This window comes from Populus nigra, chromosome 19 (assembly GCF_951802175.1).
Source record: "Populus nigra chromosome 19, ddPopNigr1.1, whole genome shotgun sequence".
Taxonomy (NCBI): Eukaryota; Viridiplantae; Streptophyta; class Magnoliopsida; order Malpighiales; family Salicaceae; genus Populus; species Populus nigra.
Window position 1 is genome coordinate 6,550,371 of NC_084870.1, and position 15,166 is coordinate 6,565,536.

The 15,166-nt window shown below is 36.5% G+C and overlaps 2 protein-coding genes and 1 non-coding gene across 3 annotated transcripts; 2 read left to right on the top strand and 1 right to left on the bottom strand.

The window, feature by feature from the left end:
• Nucleotides 1–870: 870 nt before the first annotated feature.
• Nucleotides 871–7,654, top strand: LOC133679390 (origin of replication complex subunit 1A-like). The gene is made up of 16 exons (XM_062101970.1): nucleotides 871–2,085; nucleotides 2,199–2,334; nucleotides 2,724–2,876; nucleotides 3,008–3,148; nucleotides 3,233–3,384; nucleotides 3,456–3,555; nucleotides 3,683–3,805; nucleotides 3,887–4,048; nucleotides 4,164–4,221; nucleotides 4,359–4,537; nucleotides 4,675–4,789; nucleotides 5,369–5,439; nucleotides 6,035–6,130; nucleotides 6,469–6,545; nucleotides 7,011–7,094; nucleotides 7,343–7,654. The coding sequence occupies exons 1-16, from the start codon at nucleotides 1,196–1,198 to the stop codon at nucleotides 7,404–7,406; spliced, it is 2,601 nt and encodes an 866-aa protein (XP_061957954.1). The 5' UTR covers nucleotides 871–1,195; the 3' UTR covers nucleotides 7,407–7,654.
• LOC133680689 (small nucleolar RNA snoR28) lies at nucleotides 2,784–2,861 on the top strand. The gene has a single exon (XR_009836370.1). It is a non-coding gene; the product is annotated as a small nucleolar RNA snoR28 (small nucleolar RNA).
• A 972-nt stretch (nucleotides 7,655–8,626) lies between the features above and the next one.
• Nucleotides 8,627–12,988, bottom strand: LOC133680527 (polyadenylate-binding protein RBP47B'). The gene is made up of 8 exons (XM_062103531.1): nucleotides 12,714–12,988; nucleotides 12,072–12,555; nucleotides 11,430–11,503; nucleotides 11,223–11,353; nucleotides 10,641–10,725; nucleotides 10,011–10,163; nucleotides 9,134–9,225; nucleotides 8,627–9,042 (listed from the first exon to the last, which is right to left on the bottom strand). The coding sequence occupies exons 1-8, from the start codon at nucleotides 12,846–12,848 to the stop codon at nucleotides 8,946–8,948; spliced, it is 1,251 nt and encodes a 416-aa protein (XP_061959515.1). The 5' UTR covers nucleotides 12,849–12,988; the 3' UTR covers nucleotides 8,627–8,945.
• Nucleotides 12,989–15,166: the final 2,178 nt, after the last annotated feature.

Consider the following 15,166-nt stretch of genomic DNA (forward strand, 5'->3'; position numbering starts at 1 on the left):
TAATGACTCGTGTGACAAACTCAATATGTTTATTTGATGAAATCTTATTACCCAAAATCAAAGTTTTTAAAGATGTTTGTTTTAAAAAAAATATTAAGACAATAATATATTAAATTGATCTGACTTAACTCAAATTAACTGGTAAATTCATGATTCGAGTCATGAAACTATGATTCAATAAAAAACAAATCAAAACAAATTATTAAGTCTAATTCTCAATTAATTCAATGTTAAAAGGGAAAATTAAAGAAAAAATCAATAACAAAATAACCAATAAAGAACTCGAGTAAGCCCGGATTGATTCGGGATCTAGGTCACGAAACCAAGATAGTCCCATAACAAGTAAATTAAAACAAATTATAAAGTTTAATATTTAGTCAATGAAAAAAACAATACAAGTTGACTTGCTAAATCTGTGACCCGAGTCATGAAACTAAGATAATCTTATAAAAACAAATAAAAAAATTATAAAACTCAATTTTCAACAAACTTAGTATTGAATGATGAAGTTGAAAAAAAAATCAATTAAAAATGATATATATAAAAAGATAATTCATATTAAAATGATAAATTTATGACTCGAATAACTTCATAAAAAATAAATTATAAATTAAAAACCCTAACAAACTTAATATTGCATGATACAATAATGAAGAATAAATCAAAGCACTGTCATAATCACAACCCAGGTCCATGTAATGCCACACTTCATCACTGGTCACTATTCTATCATCACTTACATACTATTGTTATTGTTGTCAACACCGATGAATGCTCTACCATGTTCATCGTATTAGGGACTAAAATGAAAATTTCAATTTATTTCCTTCTCCACGAATACCCCTAAAACTCCACCACTAAACCTAACCTTCAACTTCCTCTAACCAACTTTAAAATCCAATCTTTTAGTATACCCATCAAAACCTAACTAACTTTAAATCACATGTCAATTTTTTTAATCGAATCTAAACCTTATTCATTTATTTATACATACTCTTACATCCATCAAGAAGAAGACAACCCGCCACCCATGTTGTAAGCCGCAACGGTTCAACCAACATGGGAGGGAAGATTTCCCGCCATTTCTCCTTCTCTCTCCCTCTAAAATCCCCCTCCTTTCTCTCTCTACACTCCCTTTCCCTCTCTGCCTAAAACCCTAGCAAAAAGTCCCTGCCTTGATTGATTTCTCATAAAAATGGCAGATACTCCAAAGAAATCTATTCAATCCCCAAGTAAGAAACTCAAAAAACAAGCAACATCTCCTTCTTCTGTTTCAGCCACTCCTCAGACCCCACGAACGCTAGATCCTCCTCGTCGATTCTCTCCCCGTTTATCACTCAAAGTTAATGCCCCGCAAGAACCTTCCCCAATTGAAAAGCCCACCAAAGATTCACTCAAAACCCCACCAAATAAATTGGTCGAGGCCCCTCGAGAATCCAGGGTTGATTCGTCGAAAACCCGGAGAAATTTGAGTAAAAATGAATTGAAAAGGACTCCAAGAGGCGAGAAAGACAATGGGTGCTCAAAAACCCCGAAATCAAAGTCTGAGGTGCTTGAGGTTGGTGTTGAATTCTCTCCTGTTTCGCCGGATCAATCGGAGACAAAGAAAAGGAGAAGGGGTGAAGAGAAAGAGAAAGAGAAAGAGAGAATGGTGATAACGAGAGCGATGGCATCGAAGAATAAAACAGCAAAAACCGACAAAATGAGTGGAAAGAAGAGGGTTTATTATAAGAAAGTGGTGTATGATGAGGGTGAATTTGAGGTTGGAGATGATGTGTATGTGAAGAGGAGAGAGGATGCTAGCTCAGACGATGAGGTCCCAGAATTGGAAGAGTGTCGAGTGTGTTTTAAGGCAGGGAAGGCAGTAATGATTGAGTGTGATGATTGTTTAGGTGGGTTTCATTTGAAATGCTTGAAACCTCCTTTAAAGATAGTGCCTGAAGGAGAATGGATTTGTGGGTTTTGTGAGGCAAGGAAATTGGGTAAAGAGGTTCAGTTACCAAGGCCACCTCCAGGGAAGAAACTGGCTCGAACGTTGAGGGATAAACTTCTTTCTAGTGATTTATGGGCTGCCCATATAGAAAGGTTTGGTACATGATGTGTATGTTAATATTACTATTTGCAGGTGTTTATAGACTTCTATTTCTCGTAATATGTGAATGATTGGAGTTTGCTTCTTTTCTTTTGGAGGTGTGCAGTATTTGGAAAGAGGCAGATGGGAGCTATTGGTTTCGGGGACGGTGGTATACGATACCTGAAGAAACTTCTGCTGGACGACAGCCTCACAATCTGAGGAGAGAGCTTTATCAGACAAATGATTTTGCTGAGATTGAGGTAATGGATGTTATCTTATTTTGATTATTAACATCTAATTGAACAAGTGCTGATACGGATAGATTCTTTGGGCAGTCTACAATCTTTTAAGAAGGGAATTTTCCATGTACCTATCAGTTAGTCACTATGTAATGAGAGATAGCGTGGTCTGTTATCTACCAAAAGATTGACAGAAAGTGAACTGCCTTGATGTATTATGAGGCTTGAAGAATTGCTTAATTATGGTCTTACTCTTCATTGTCTATGGACATCGACATGAAGAACCATTTAACTGTTTATATTCTTCCGTGTGTGTGTGTGTGTGTTTATCAAACATTTTAAAGTAAAATTGTTCACAAGAGCAGAAGGTTCTGATATTCAAGTCTCGAACAATTTGTTCAATGTTGCAGATGGAGTCTATCATTAGGCACTGCTTTGTCTTGAATCCCAAGGAGTATGCAAAGGCCCACGATGAAGGAGATGACATTTTCATGTGCGAATATGAATATGACATACATTGGCACAGTTTCAAGCGTCTAGCTGATATTGACAATGGTGATGAGGTAAGAAAGGTGCAACTATCAGTCTACTTTAGCATCAAAATGGAGCCAACACATTCTAAAAAAAAAAACCAAAACAAAAAAGGAAGTCAACACTCAGTTGCAATTAATTTGCTTCTTCTCTTTGTTGGTAGGAAGGTGAAGATTCTGACACTGATGAAGATTGGAAATCTTCCAAGGATGCTGAGTCTGATACAGATGAAGATGTAGAATATGAAGAGGAAAAAGTTATAAACTTACAATCTAGAGCATCCTCAGCTCATGAGTTAGCCGCTGTATGAACAATTTTGTTATTGCTTATTTGTGGCTTTCCAAGTGGTTGCCAACAATTAACCTAATGAACTGTGTGATCATGACAGAACTCACGAAAGGGGAAGTTCTTTGGACTTCAGAAAATTGGGACAAAGAGAATCCCAGAGCACGTGAGATGCCACAAGCAGACTGAACTGGAGAAGGCAAAAGCAGCTCTTGTATTGGCAAAATTGCCAAAATCTCTACCTTGCAGGAATAAGTAAGAAATTTGACGCTTTGTTCTTATGGTTAACTGTAAATAATTGTTTCTAATCAAGATCCTTAATATAGAGAGATGGAGGAGATTAGTGCATTTGTAAAAGGTGCAATCTGTGACAATCAGTGTCTGGGTCGCTGCCTTTATGTTCATGGTGTTCCTGGAACTGGAAAGGTAAAGTCTGTCAGCTTTAACTGATAGCTATTGTTGCTTATTTCCAAGCAGTGATTAGTGTCATCCAAGTTTTGGCAGTGCTTATATGATTGAAATCACCTGATTTTTTTGCGGGAATGAATTGTAGACAATGAGCGTGCTTGCAGTAATGAGGAACCTGAAGTCTGAAGTTGATGCAGGAAGCATAAGACCATACTGTTTTGTGGATGTTAATGGTCTTAAGTTGGCATCACCAGAGAATATTTACAGGGTAGAAGTATTTCTGAGGTTATCTTATTCATTTTTATGGTTGAATCCTCTGGTTGCTTAGTGCATATACTGTGTTCTTTAGGCTATATATGAAGCGTTGACTGGACACAGAGTAAGTTGGAAAAAGGCTCTGCATTTGCTAAATGAGCGATTTTCAGATGGAAAGAGAACTGTGAAAGAAGATGACCGGCCTTGTATTCTACTCATTGATGAACTTGATCTTCTTGTGACCAGAAATCAGTCGGTAATTTGCATATGTTATCATTTGAAAACTTATTGTTGTTATCTAGTAATAGCAGTATAATTTAAAGTTTCCATAAAACTTTGAGGTAGAGTTCCTCACCCTTTTTTGTTTGTAGGTTCTATATAATATTCTTGATTGGCCAACTAAGCCACATTCTAAATTGATCGTGATAGGTACTCTCTCTCTCTCTCTCTCTGAATATTTATATATGGTTGCGTCAGTCTTTGTTTATATTTTTATAATGCATTTTGGATTATATTAGTTATGATGAATATGATGGCAACCTTGACATTGTTAATGTGATATTCAGGAATAGCAAATACTATGGATCTTCCAGAAAAGCTGCTTCCTCGTATTTCAAGCCGTATGGGTATACAAAGGCTTTGTTTTGGTCCCTATAATTATCAGCAGCTTCAGGAAATCATTTCAAGTCGCCTTAAAGGAATCAATGCATTTGAAAAGCAAGCAATAGAATTTGCTTCAAGGAAGGTCTGTCTTTGTTTGTTGCCATGGATTCTAAAGTTGCTCTATATTTTCAATTGCTAAATTTTGATGCATCTAAATTGATGCATATCTTCATACTTGAATTGCTTTCCCCTCAACATCAACCTTATGAATACATTCAGGTAGCAGCTATTTCAGGAGATGCACGTCGTGCTCTAGAAATTTGCAGGCGTGCAGCTGAAATTGCAGATTACCAAATTAAGAAATTGAGCTCCAATCATAATCCAGCTCCAGAAGGTACCCAAACTCTTTGGTTTACTAGACTTTTTGATACTGTGAGATATTATAACTTCATTCCAATGGTTTGGATTAGGTGATCTTTCATATTCAAACAAGCAAAGGATATTCCGTCCATGCTTGGAGCTTTGACTCCCCTAAAAAAATGTTGCCATCAAATCATGTCATGATATTAACATCACCAATATTTTGTACTTTAGATTGTGGTGCATTCTTGGGGGTTTCTTAAGTCACCTCATGCTGTTGTAGAGTATGAATGTAGTGCCTATCAGAGCTTCTAAAGGCTCCAATTATTGGTGGACAACTATATGGTTACTGTAGTTGACTCCTTGAAGCTTTCATGTTGATCTATACCAAGTAAACCTGGGTGCCAAAAGTGACTTAAATCAGACAGAACATCTATTTTCAAACATTAATAGTTTTGGTAATGTTATGAAATAAAGGGTAAAAATATTTTTGTATATTGTATTCACAATTAAACCCATCCACTAATAAGAATATTATGAAATAAAGGATTACCCTCTCAGCCGCATTGGTTGTTCTGCTCACTAGATGAATCTGTATTTGATCATTTTCCAGGAAAGGGCCTTGTTGGTATGTCAGCAGTTGAAGCAGCCATTCAGGAAATGTTCCAGGCGCCTCATATTCAAGTGAGTTGGCTTTCAACTATAAATCTTGCAAATTATGGGTCTTTTTTGCTATTTTAAGCCATTTTTGCTTTATTTTTTATACTGAAGTTCGAATCATGATAGTGGGTACACAATGGTTTCAATTATGCATGTATCAGCAATGACTGACACATTCAGATTTATATAGAGGTGAATGGCCAGAGTTATGCCTTAACTGTAGTGTTCTATGAGAAAGTTTTTAACCTTGCCATAGCACAGCACTTTTTGACTTCAAGAAAGTTATCTATCTTATCCCTGCATAAAATTAGCGGGCAGTTCAAGGAAATGTCTTAGTAAACTTAAATAATATCAAGGAGATCAAAGCAGACACTTTTATTACCTTGTGACACAATGGCTACTCTACACGAAGTGAAATTATCATAGATCTTAGTCTGTGAGAATGATTGCCTTGGACAGTTTTTTAAACTTTTATGCTAGCTGTCATCATTGACATTTAAATTTTGTGAAAAAAAACATATTAGTATTTGTTAATGGGGAGAAAAGGATCTCAATTTTCGACTACCTCCTCTTATAACAACTGATTCTTTTATCTCTCTTTTTTCTTTCTTTATTGCAGGTAATGAGAAGTTGTTCCAAACTAAGTAAAATTTTCTTGGCAGCTATGGTGTACGAGCTGTATAAAACAGGGATGGCTGAGACATCCTTTGAAAAGGTCAAAATCCAAAGCCCCACCTTAATATGCCTGATTGTTTTTAACTGCCCATTATTAATTCCGTGTATTTTTGGAATAAAAAGCTATACTGACCACACTATGAATGTGTCCTGGCCAAGGTAGTAAGCCTCTGAAGCTAACATTCAGAGCTTTCATATTTTATAAGTTAATTTTTTGCATAGATTAGTAGCTATCAACAAACAGTGGACATTAAGCCAGGCCTGCTGTTTGCAACTATCCTTTTCTTGTTGGTCCAACTGAGTTTTATATAAACGCTCTATCTTGATGGTTTCAAGACTCATTTGTGAGTGGTTGCTGAAAGGTTCATCTGTTTGCAGTTGGCAATGACTGTTTCATGTATTTGTACAAGCAATGCTGAAGCATTTCCTGGTTGGGACATCCTCTTGAAAGTTGGGTAAGTCAGCTTGCATTGCTTTTTTGCTTCTTTTTTCCTGAAAGAAAAAGGGATATCATGGAAATTTTCTCAGTTAATTTTCTTTCGACAACTTCTTTGGAGAGCTATTGTTGGGGAATGGTTTGGGCTTTGGGGCTCCTCAGTACTTAGACATTATATATAAGTATGCCCAGATGACATGCCAAATGGGGACATGTTGCTTTACTGCTTTCTGTGGTACCACGAAAAGCAACATGAGGTTTTGGTAAAAAAGTTGTGATGTACCAAGCTATGTGATAATACTTAATTATGATTTTTATTTAAAGGAACTACAAGTTGTAGTATGTCATTTCCATGTTTCTCGTTGTCATAAACTGGAAAAAACAAAGACAGGTGCTTGTATGATTCAGTTCATAAACATTGATTCTGATTTGAGGTCAGTTAAAAATCTTGATTGTTTTGTTTCATTTGTGTTGTTATTGGCAGCTGCATGCTAGGTGAAAGCAGGATAATTCTATGTGAACCAGGAGCTAGACACAGTTTGCAGAAGTTGCAGCTCAATTTTCCAAGGTTAGTTCCCTGGAGCACATTCTGCTATGACTTTGCTCCATTGATCTGGGCAGTCTAAGGATCACAATACTACTATATTCTCATAGAATCTGATTTACGATTTTGAGAAGGAATGCCTTGCATTTGAATTAATAACATTATTCTATAGGCATGATTTATTTGATTGGATGAATAACTTTTCTCGTGCACAAGCAAACCAGGAAGCATTATCAACGGTGTAAGTAACCAACTTCCTCTACCTTGTGCAGTGATGATGTAGCTTTTGCATTGAAAGACAGCAAGGAGATACCCTGGTTGGCCAAGTATTTATGATTTAAGGTCGTGACAATCACATCCAGTTCTTCCTCATTCATTTATATGAACAATTTTGACCTTTACATCTCAAATCTTATTTACCATCCATACAAGATATAGACTTTCAACTTTCGCTGTCAAAGCAGAACTGTTTTTCGTTTTTTATTTTCAACTTCGGCCATGAAAAATTGTACTTTGTTCTGAGGCATTTCATTTATCGACGGCAACATGAAATTAATAAGGTTGAAGGAGATCCAAGTTTGCTATATTCACTATTTATGCTCTTGTCCTTTTTAACTTCTGCACATCATCTTTGAGTGGATCAAAGAGCACAAAGCAAAACAAATGAAACAAGGAACTCATGGCAATTCCCTGAGATAGCACTTCTCATTGTGTTCGTCGGAGTTTTCTGTGGTACAAAACGTCCTTATAGATTGAGACAAAAGAAGAAATAGAAATACCATGGTTTTGAACTGCATCTTATTTCTTCAAGTTTCGCCCTATTGAATCCCATGGTTAGCCATGCCGAAGCAGCAACTTGGTGCTTCGGCATGGCTAACCTCTTTCAGTTGGTGGTTAGCCATGCCGAAGCAGCAACTTGGTTCGGGCGTGGACAACCTCTTTCAGTTGGTGGTTAGTCATAGCATTCGGCATCATAGTTGATCCTTCGTCTACTGGGGCCCAGGTGTCCTTTATTAAAATAATAATAAAAATAATAATAATAGTCTCCAAGTTCAGGAGTTAACTATAACTTCGACCGTACTCAATCAATTTCAGTGTTGTCAAATGCAATTTTACTTAATTTTTTTGCCCGTTCGATGAACTGTTCTTACAGCAAAATTTCTTAAAGAGGGACGATTTATCATTCCCTTTGACGATTTTATCACTTGCAGACACCGAACTCCGTCAATTAGGAGTTCCCATTCACTTAGCTACATATCATTTAACTAGTTGATGAACTCCGTGTTATTGACACGGTTTTCAAATATATATATATATATATTTTTTTTTTTTAAAAAAACACATTTAATATTACATACCAAAAATTTTTAAAAATATAAGAAAAAAATATTTTAATATATTTTCAAATAAAAAATATTTTTAAAAAACATTATTCACTGCAACACCCAACATCCTCTCTCTCTCTCTCTCTCTCTCTCTTTTATTTCCATACGGCAAACCACCGTTGCTTACATATTAGAAGTAATCTGTAAATGAAAAGGCATAGGGACGAACCATCAAGAAAGCGACAATAAATCTTATCCCGCAAGAGAACAGCAGCTTGCCAACGAGCAATATTCGTCGCGGCTCAACTTCATGTACAAAACGAATGAAAACCAAAAACCTCAAAACCCAAAAACACCAAAGCAAAGCATGTTAAAATACGTACTAGCTGTTTTCTTTCTTGACTATCACTGTTAACGGATACATCTTAAGCATGTTTTTGGAAGTTTTTCCATCAAATGGCAGATTTCTTTATGCCCTGAAGATTTCTTAACCCTAAAGTAGCCCCTTGGATAATGCAGCAGGTACCATGATGTGAACCGGGAAGATCAATTATGCCTGAGCTTGTTGCGTAAGTGATGAGGTTTTCATCCACAAAGTCCGGCCAAAGATGGCACTTCCATGTGTAGAAAGATAAGCAGCATTTAACCTGACAATCAAATCAACAGGACTAAATATTAGCCAAGAAAAGAAAATACACAAGCTGTGTAACACTAGTATGGCTGAGCGTGAAACATTACTTATCAACATCTGGAGCAGCCAACGGATCATAAGACTCTTCCCTATGTTCAGCAACTGGGACAACACCTGCCATGTCTGGAGCACCTTCAACCTAAAATCAAACCGCCAGATGCATGATCAAATTAAGGCAACTGATGATTAATTAAATTAAGCACAAACTTCTTTTCCACGAGAGAATTCAGAAATAGTATGTACAGTCCGAAAATGTCAAAACTCATGTAACAGAGTCCATTCTGATCTTTCCAGCAGTGATTAGATACACTTGCACATCTTTTGTATCCAAAAGAATGCCAGAAAAACCTAGCCTGTTGTCTTCAACATCATGTTTGACCCCCTCCTAGTAGATGTATATTAACTTTTTATCATGATGACAATGTACCCAAAATTAGTTTCTCCCCCTTCTCCTACCATCTTTTTCCATGGGCATGAAACACCATCATGAGGAGACTTTTCTCTGCTACTTGGAAATATATTATTTAAATAGAAAATAATTATTCTGCACTTGCTGCCAAGGTTCTGTTATCCTTGTGTGTGCGCAATTAAGGTGCTTGCTGAAAGGATTTGATGGAACTCTAGAACTTTTAAACTTTATCATTATGTATGCTAGCCCCGATGCACCCTGAGGCCTGAACCTAAAAGTTTCAGCTCACCCCTCATTCATTTAAAACAGATGGTATGGAAGCCACAAGATATTACAAGGGTAAGAATGTGCAATGCAAAACCCATCTTATACCTGCCCTGTTACCATCCCAAGCTCTAACAATATTGAGTCATATAGGAGAAGGAAAAAAAAATTAAATGGCCAACGTGGACAAAATCAATGACAACTAGTATCATCATCAAGAGAAACTGTTTAAGCAAATTAACATGTCTTGCCTGTTGAGGGTACTGTGGATAACCAGCGTATGCATTGTATGCATATAATGATGGATCATGTGTACCCCCATAAGCATATGCATCATAGCCTTGTCCATAACCATAATAAGCATTCCATTGATCTACTTGCTGACCCCAGGTAGCTGTTAAGTCCTACAGCAACAGGATATCATTTATTATCATGGCTAGTATAGAAAAGAATAATGGTTTGAAATGTATGTTTAAGTCAGACTGCAAATAAATACAAGACTACATAGACTCCTCCATAATGCCTTCAAACTCATTATCAATTCCCGTCAAGAAAAAAATAATATCCGAAATTTAATATCATCCTATCCTGATGTTTTAACTTCAACTTTCTTTAGATAGAAAAGACATTCATTAAAAACTTAGTATTCAAAACAGGCTACTAAGGATTAAATCACAGATTAAACAACATAATTATTAACACAAATACCCAGGGATGTTCCATCTGCTGCCAAGCAGTCTACTATGAATTGACTTTCTTCATGGTATTGAGCTGAATGTTGAAAATTAAATAATTGTGTTGTTTTTATGGATATGAAAAGAAGCATGACATGACGAGGTGTTTACATATCAAACATTCTCAAAGCTGGAAGTGAAACTTACTTGTTTCTTTCCCCAAGAAATGCGTACTGGTTGTTGACCAATCACATGCCCTTGCATCCTTTGTATTGCTTCTTCAGCTGATGTCCTGTTCAGGGAAAAAAAAATAATAGACGTCAGAAACTATTACATAGCAGGGGGGAAGTAAAAAACTTGACTATAGTATGCTATAAGGGATAGCAGTATAGACCTAGCCCACAAGAATCATATTCCCCTGCATCCTTTGTATGACTTATTCAGACGGTTTCCAGTATAGACAAAATTGGTATTTGGTGGAACCTTCGCAATAACAAACATATCATGGCATAAGGGGTACCCCCTTTGGACTATCCACACAATAATACTTTCTGCCTCCCTCATCCTTTTCACTTGCGATTCTCTGATCAATAAGAGAAGGGAAGGGCTAACCCATATGACGGTTGCTAAATAGAAATGACCATGCACCGACATTCAAACTCAACTACCAAATGCCTCAAAAGGACAAATGACAATGCCATGATGCTGCAATATCAGTACTTATATGGCATATTATCTAAAGATGATAACGCAGTAAGAAAAGGCATTTACAATACTAATCAAACAAACCTAGTTGCAAACTGTACGAAACCACATCCTCTGCCTGCAGGAATCTTGACAGAGGCAATCTCCCCAAGCTGCAGAAAGGTTTGCCTGAGGTCCTCTTCTGTGGCATTAGGATCCAAGTTGCCAACAAAGATCTGCAATAAGAAAAAAATTGTCAGTAGAAATGCACAAGAAACAAATCTCCAAAAAACTGAAGTATGGCTAACTTACTGTGGTATTAGTAACGTCACCATCTGCTGAAACCACTTGGACTGGTGCAGTGTATGCGGGAGCTGGATAAAAGGCTGCAAAAAATGAAAATTAAGCACAATGTTATCCAGAAACCAGCTGAGAGTAAGAGTGTTGCACTTGAATGCCAAAAGAGTAAGCAGTATTAGAAAGTTATTAACGATCAAAGAAGGCTTTAATTTCTGGGTAATCCATATGCTTAGTAATATTTAATGTTATCCAGGAACCAATTGAAAATGAGAGAGACGCACTTTAAAGCCAATGCATCCTCATGCAAGACAAACAGAACAAGTAAGCGATATTAAGAAGTCGTTAAGAATTTTGATGGTTGGGGAAGCCCATGTGCTTAGTAATATTTGAGTTGCAGAGCCGCGAGCAGTTTCCTGCGGTGTGAAGTTTTACAAATACCATAATTTCTAGGACGCTCAATTTCACTTTAGACAGCATATAAAAAAGCTACATTCAAATTGGAAATAAAATTGCAACCAGCATCAATCAAGACCTAATTGTTAAACAAGGTAGCTTCGTCAAGGTAAACATGTGAAGCTACTGTAGAAAAGGAAATATAAAAGTAATCCATTCAATTGCAATTTGCTTCCAATGAATAAACAGAGGAATTATGACCTTTCGGCAGAGCATATTGTTGTTGAAAACTGGTGGTCTTCTTGGGTGTTGCCATGCTAATTCGCATTGGCCTAGTTGAGCAAAAAACACCATTCATCTCAGTCATGGCACGGTTTCTCTCATTCTCATCCGCAAATTTAACAAACCCATATCCCTTGGACCGTCCAGTATTCGGATCAGTCACAACCTTCGCACCTCTAACCGACGGATAATGAACCCGAAACGTCTCCTGTAATAGATAATCCGTAACATCAGGTGCTAAATCCCCAACAAAAATCGAATGTTCCGGCCCTGCATCGGGCCGCCTTTCCCCAATCCCGAAAGAAGCCCAGTTCAACCTAAAGGTTTGTTCCGTTCCTGGCATTTGCGTCCCATTATACGTCTGCAGAATCCTTTCAGCTGCTGCGTGAGAAACAAACTCCACAAACCCATAACCCTCAGGCTGTCCAGTTAACTTGTTGCGTATTATTTTTATCGAGACTACCTGAAATTCACAATTTTCTCAAATTAAAAAAAAAGCCATTAAGAAATACTAATTATAATTGGGAAAAAGAGAGAGACCCATGATAGATAAACAAAAACCCATATGTATAAACAGCATGAAGAAGAAGAAGAAGAAAAGAGGTGTGAGAGGGGAGCGACCTCGCCAGTGTGAGCGAAGCAGGAGGTGAGGTAGGATTCATCGGCCCAATACTGCAAATCACCAATCCAAAGGGTTCTTACTTCTTCTAAAGTTGCTGGTTGATGGTAGCCTCCTGGAGCTGTTGTTGCTGCCATTATTCTTTCACTTTCACTTCCTCTGCTCTGCAGCCTGCTGCTTTCTTCTTCTCTTCAAGTTTCTCTGTTTTTTTTTTTTTTCTTTAGCACTTCGAGGGACACCGGGTTTCAGCCGAGTGCTCGTTGTTGATCTTACAAATTGTAATCTGTTAAAGCGACGCCGTAGGATACGCAAACTACAAGTATAGAAGACGCTTGACGTGTCATTTATTTGAGAAGCAAACGACCTGTCGCCTCACTAAAATGATTTGGGTCAATCACGAAGCCATACGTACAGAAAAAAATTCCAAGGTGTAAATCTACAAATAGTAGTGCAGAATCATTGTTATTATTATTTTTTGAGAGCTAAAAATGCATAAAGTTGGCAACAGCATGTAGCACTAAAGAAGAAAGAAGAGAGTCTCCCTCCCCTCCCTTTCCCATCCCACGCAACTACGTCGAAGTCGGCATCTCCTTCAAACATAAACCGATTGCTTTAATGAAAAAAAGGGTACAGATATTTCAATTTTCGTTTCCTTCTCTGTTTCTCTACATCATTGCATGGCGTTGGCAAGACTGCATATGGTTGGTGATGAATGTTAATGGCGTGGCCAGCTGCACAGGTTATTGTCCCTGTTGGAATTATTTTCATACTCTCTGGTCTCATTGTTATTAATCTCATTCAGGTCATTCATAATTACTTTTCTTCTTCTTCTTAACTACAGTTTCTTGGCTTGTTTGCTGCTGTTAGTTATGCTTCTTGGTTACTTTTTAATCGGATGTTTCATGGCAAACTTTGATGATTTCTTGCTTCTGATTCTAGTTCATCCAAGCAAAACACCCTTCTTACGTGCTTGTGTGGTCTTTAATAAGCTTTCTAGGTTTTTTATTCCATTTCATAGTATCTGTGTGCGTGTCGAGTTATTTCCGGCGCCCACTTGAATTTCAGTATATTTGTATTAAGTTTTTGATTAACTTGACCTCCTTTTTCGTGGTTAATGCGTCTCATGTTTCCTTGTATATTGTTTTCTCTTGGACAACAGCAAATCAGTATACCTTTCTGCAGCTTCCCACCTCCCCAGAAAATATTAAAGAAAAGGGAAAGAAAGAAAACGTTTCTCTGTTTTTCATTAAATTAAGGTTGTAACATACTTTTTCAACTTTTTGCTAACATAATTTGTTTCTTGCTTTTACTCATATCTTGCGCTTTGCGGGCAGTTCTCTCCTTCCCTTTTCGTCCCGTGTCCAAGAATATTCTGCACAGAAGGGCTAACAAAATAGTTGCAGAATTGCTTGGGTTGCAGCTCATAGGGCTCGTTGATGAATGATTGGTGGGCAAATTTGAAGGTGCTCGGATTCTTCCTTGAATTGCTTTATGTGGTTGTTATAAGCTTTTAATTCTCATCTCATCTGGCATTTTTTCATCCATCATTTATATAATAATTCGTTCCCAGAAAACCTAATTTCTAAAGTCACAAACTTATGTCATATATACAGGACGGGAGGGGATTCCCACTGGAGACCCAAAACAAACAGAAAAAAAAAGAAAAAAAAAGAGGATATTCAATGTGCAGTGTATTTGTTTTTTCCATGCGATGCCCTTGAAATCTATTTAGATGTAACACCGCAAAGTCTATGAAAGCATTAGAGAATGCAAGGCACGCGCCTCTGGGATGAAATTTTCTTTGCTTTGTATTTCTTTAATTCTCAACCTGTCAATAGGTTGACGAAGTTGATGCTATTTTTATCATTTAATTTTTTTTATATATATATATTTTGTGTGTGTGTGTGTGTGTGTGTGTGTGTGTGTGTGTGTGTGTGTGTGAGAGAGAGAGAGAGAGAGAGAGAGAGAGTTTTTTATTATAAAATAATTATTTTTTTATTTTTATTTTAAAATTTATATTAGTTTGATTATATAATTACTAATAAAATATAAATATGATATGCTGGAAATTATGTTGTTAATGTTACTATAGCATCGAACAGATATTATAAGTGTACTTCTAGCTTGCCCCCACCCTAAATATAGAATAAGCTGTCTACGTCAAGCCCATCTATCTACCACCGGGAGATGACAAAGAGGCATCTGTCACCTTTCATTTTAAAAAATTAAAAAATAAAATGATTTTTATTTTTAAATATATTAAAATAATATTTTTTTTATAAAAATTATTTTTAACATCAATATATTAAAATAATTTAAATTTATATAAAAAAGTATTTTAAAATAAAAAATCTAATTTTTTTTTAAAAATATTTTTATATAATTTTTTTAAAATAATAAAAAAATTGATTTTTTAAAAACATCATATTTATTTTATACAAATAAATTCATCTAA

Coding starts and splice junctions, on each gene's coding strand:
- LOC133680527 (XM_062103531.1), bottom strand. CDS start 12,848: ATGGCAGCAACAACAGCTCCAGGAGGCTACCATCAACCAGCAACTTTA. Junction 12,556..12,713: donor GCTTCGCTCACACTGGCGAG/GTCGCTCCCCTC, acceptor TGTGAATTTCAG/GTAGTCTCGATAAAAATAAT. Junction 11,504..12,071: donor ACAATATGCTCTGCCGAAAG/GTCATAATTCCT, acceptor CATTTTTTGCAG/CCTTTTATCCAGCTCCCGCA.
- LOC133679390 (XM_062101970.1), top strand. CDS start 1,196: ATGGCAGATACTCCAAAGAAATCTATTCAATCCCCAAGTAAGAAACTC. Junction 4,049..4,163: donor TTGTGACCAGAAATCAGTCG/GTAATTTGCATA, acceptor TTTTGTTTGTAG/GTTCTATATAATATTCTTGA. Junction 6,131..6,468: donor CTGAGACATCCTTTGAAAAG/GTCAAAATCCAA, acceptor ATCTGTTTGCAG/TTGGCAATGACTGTTTCATG.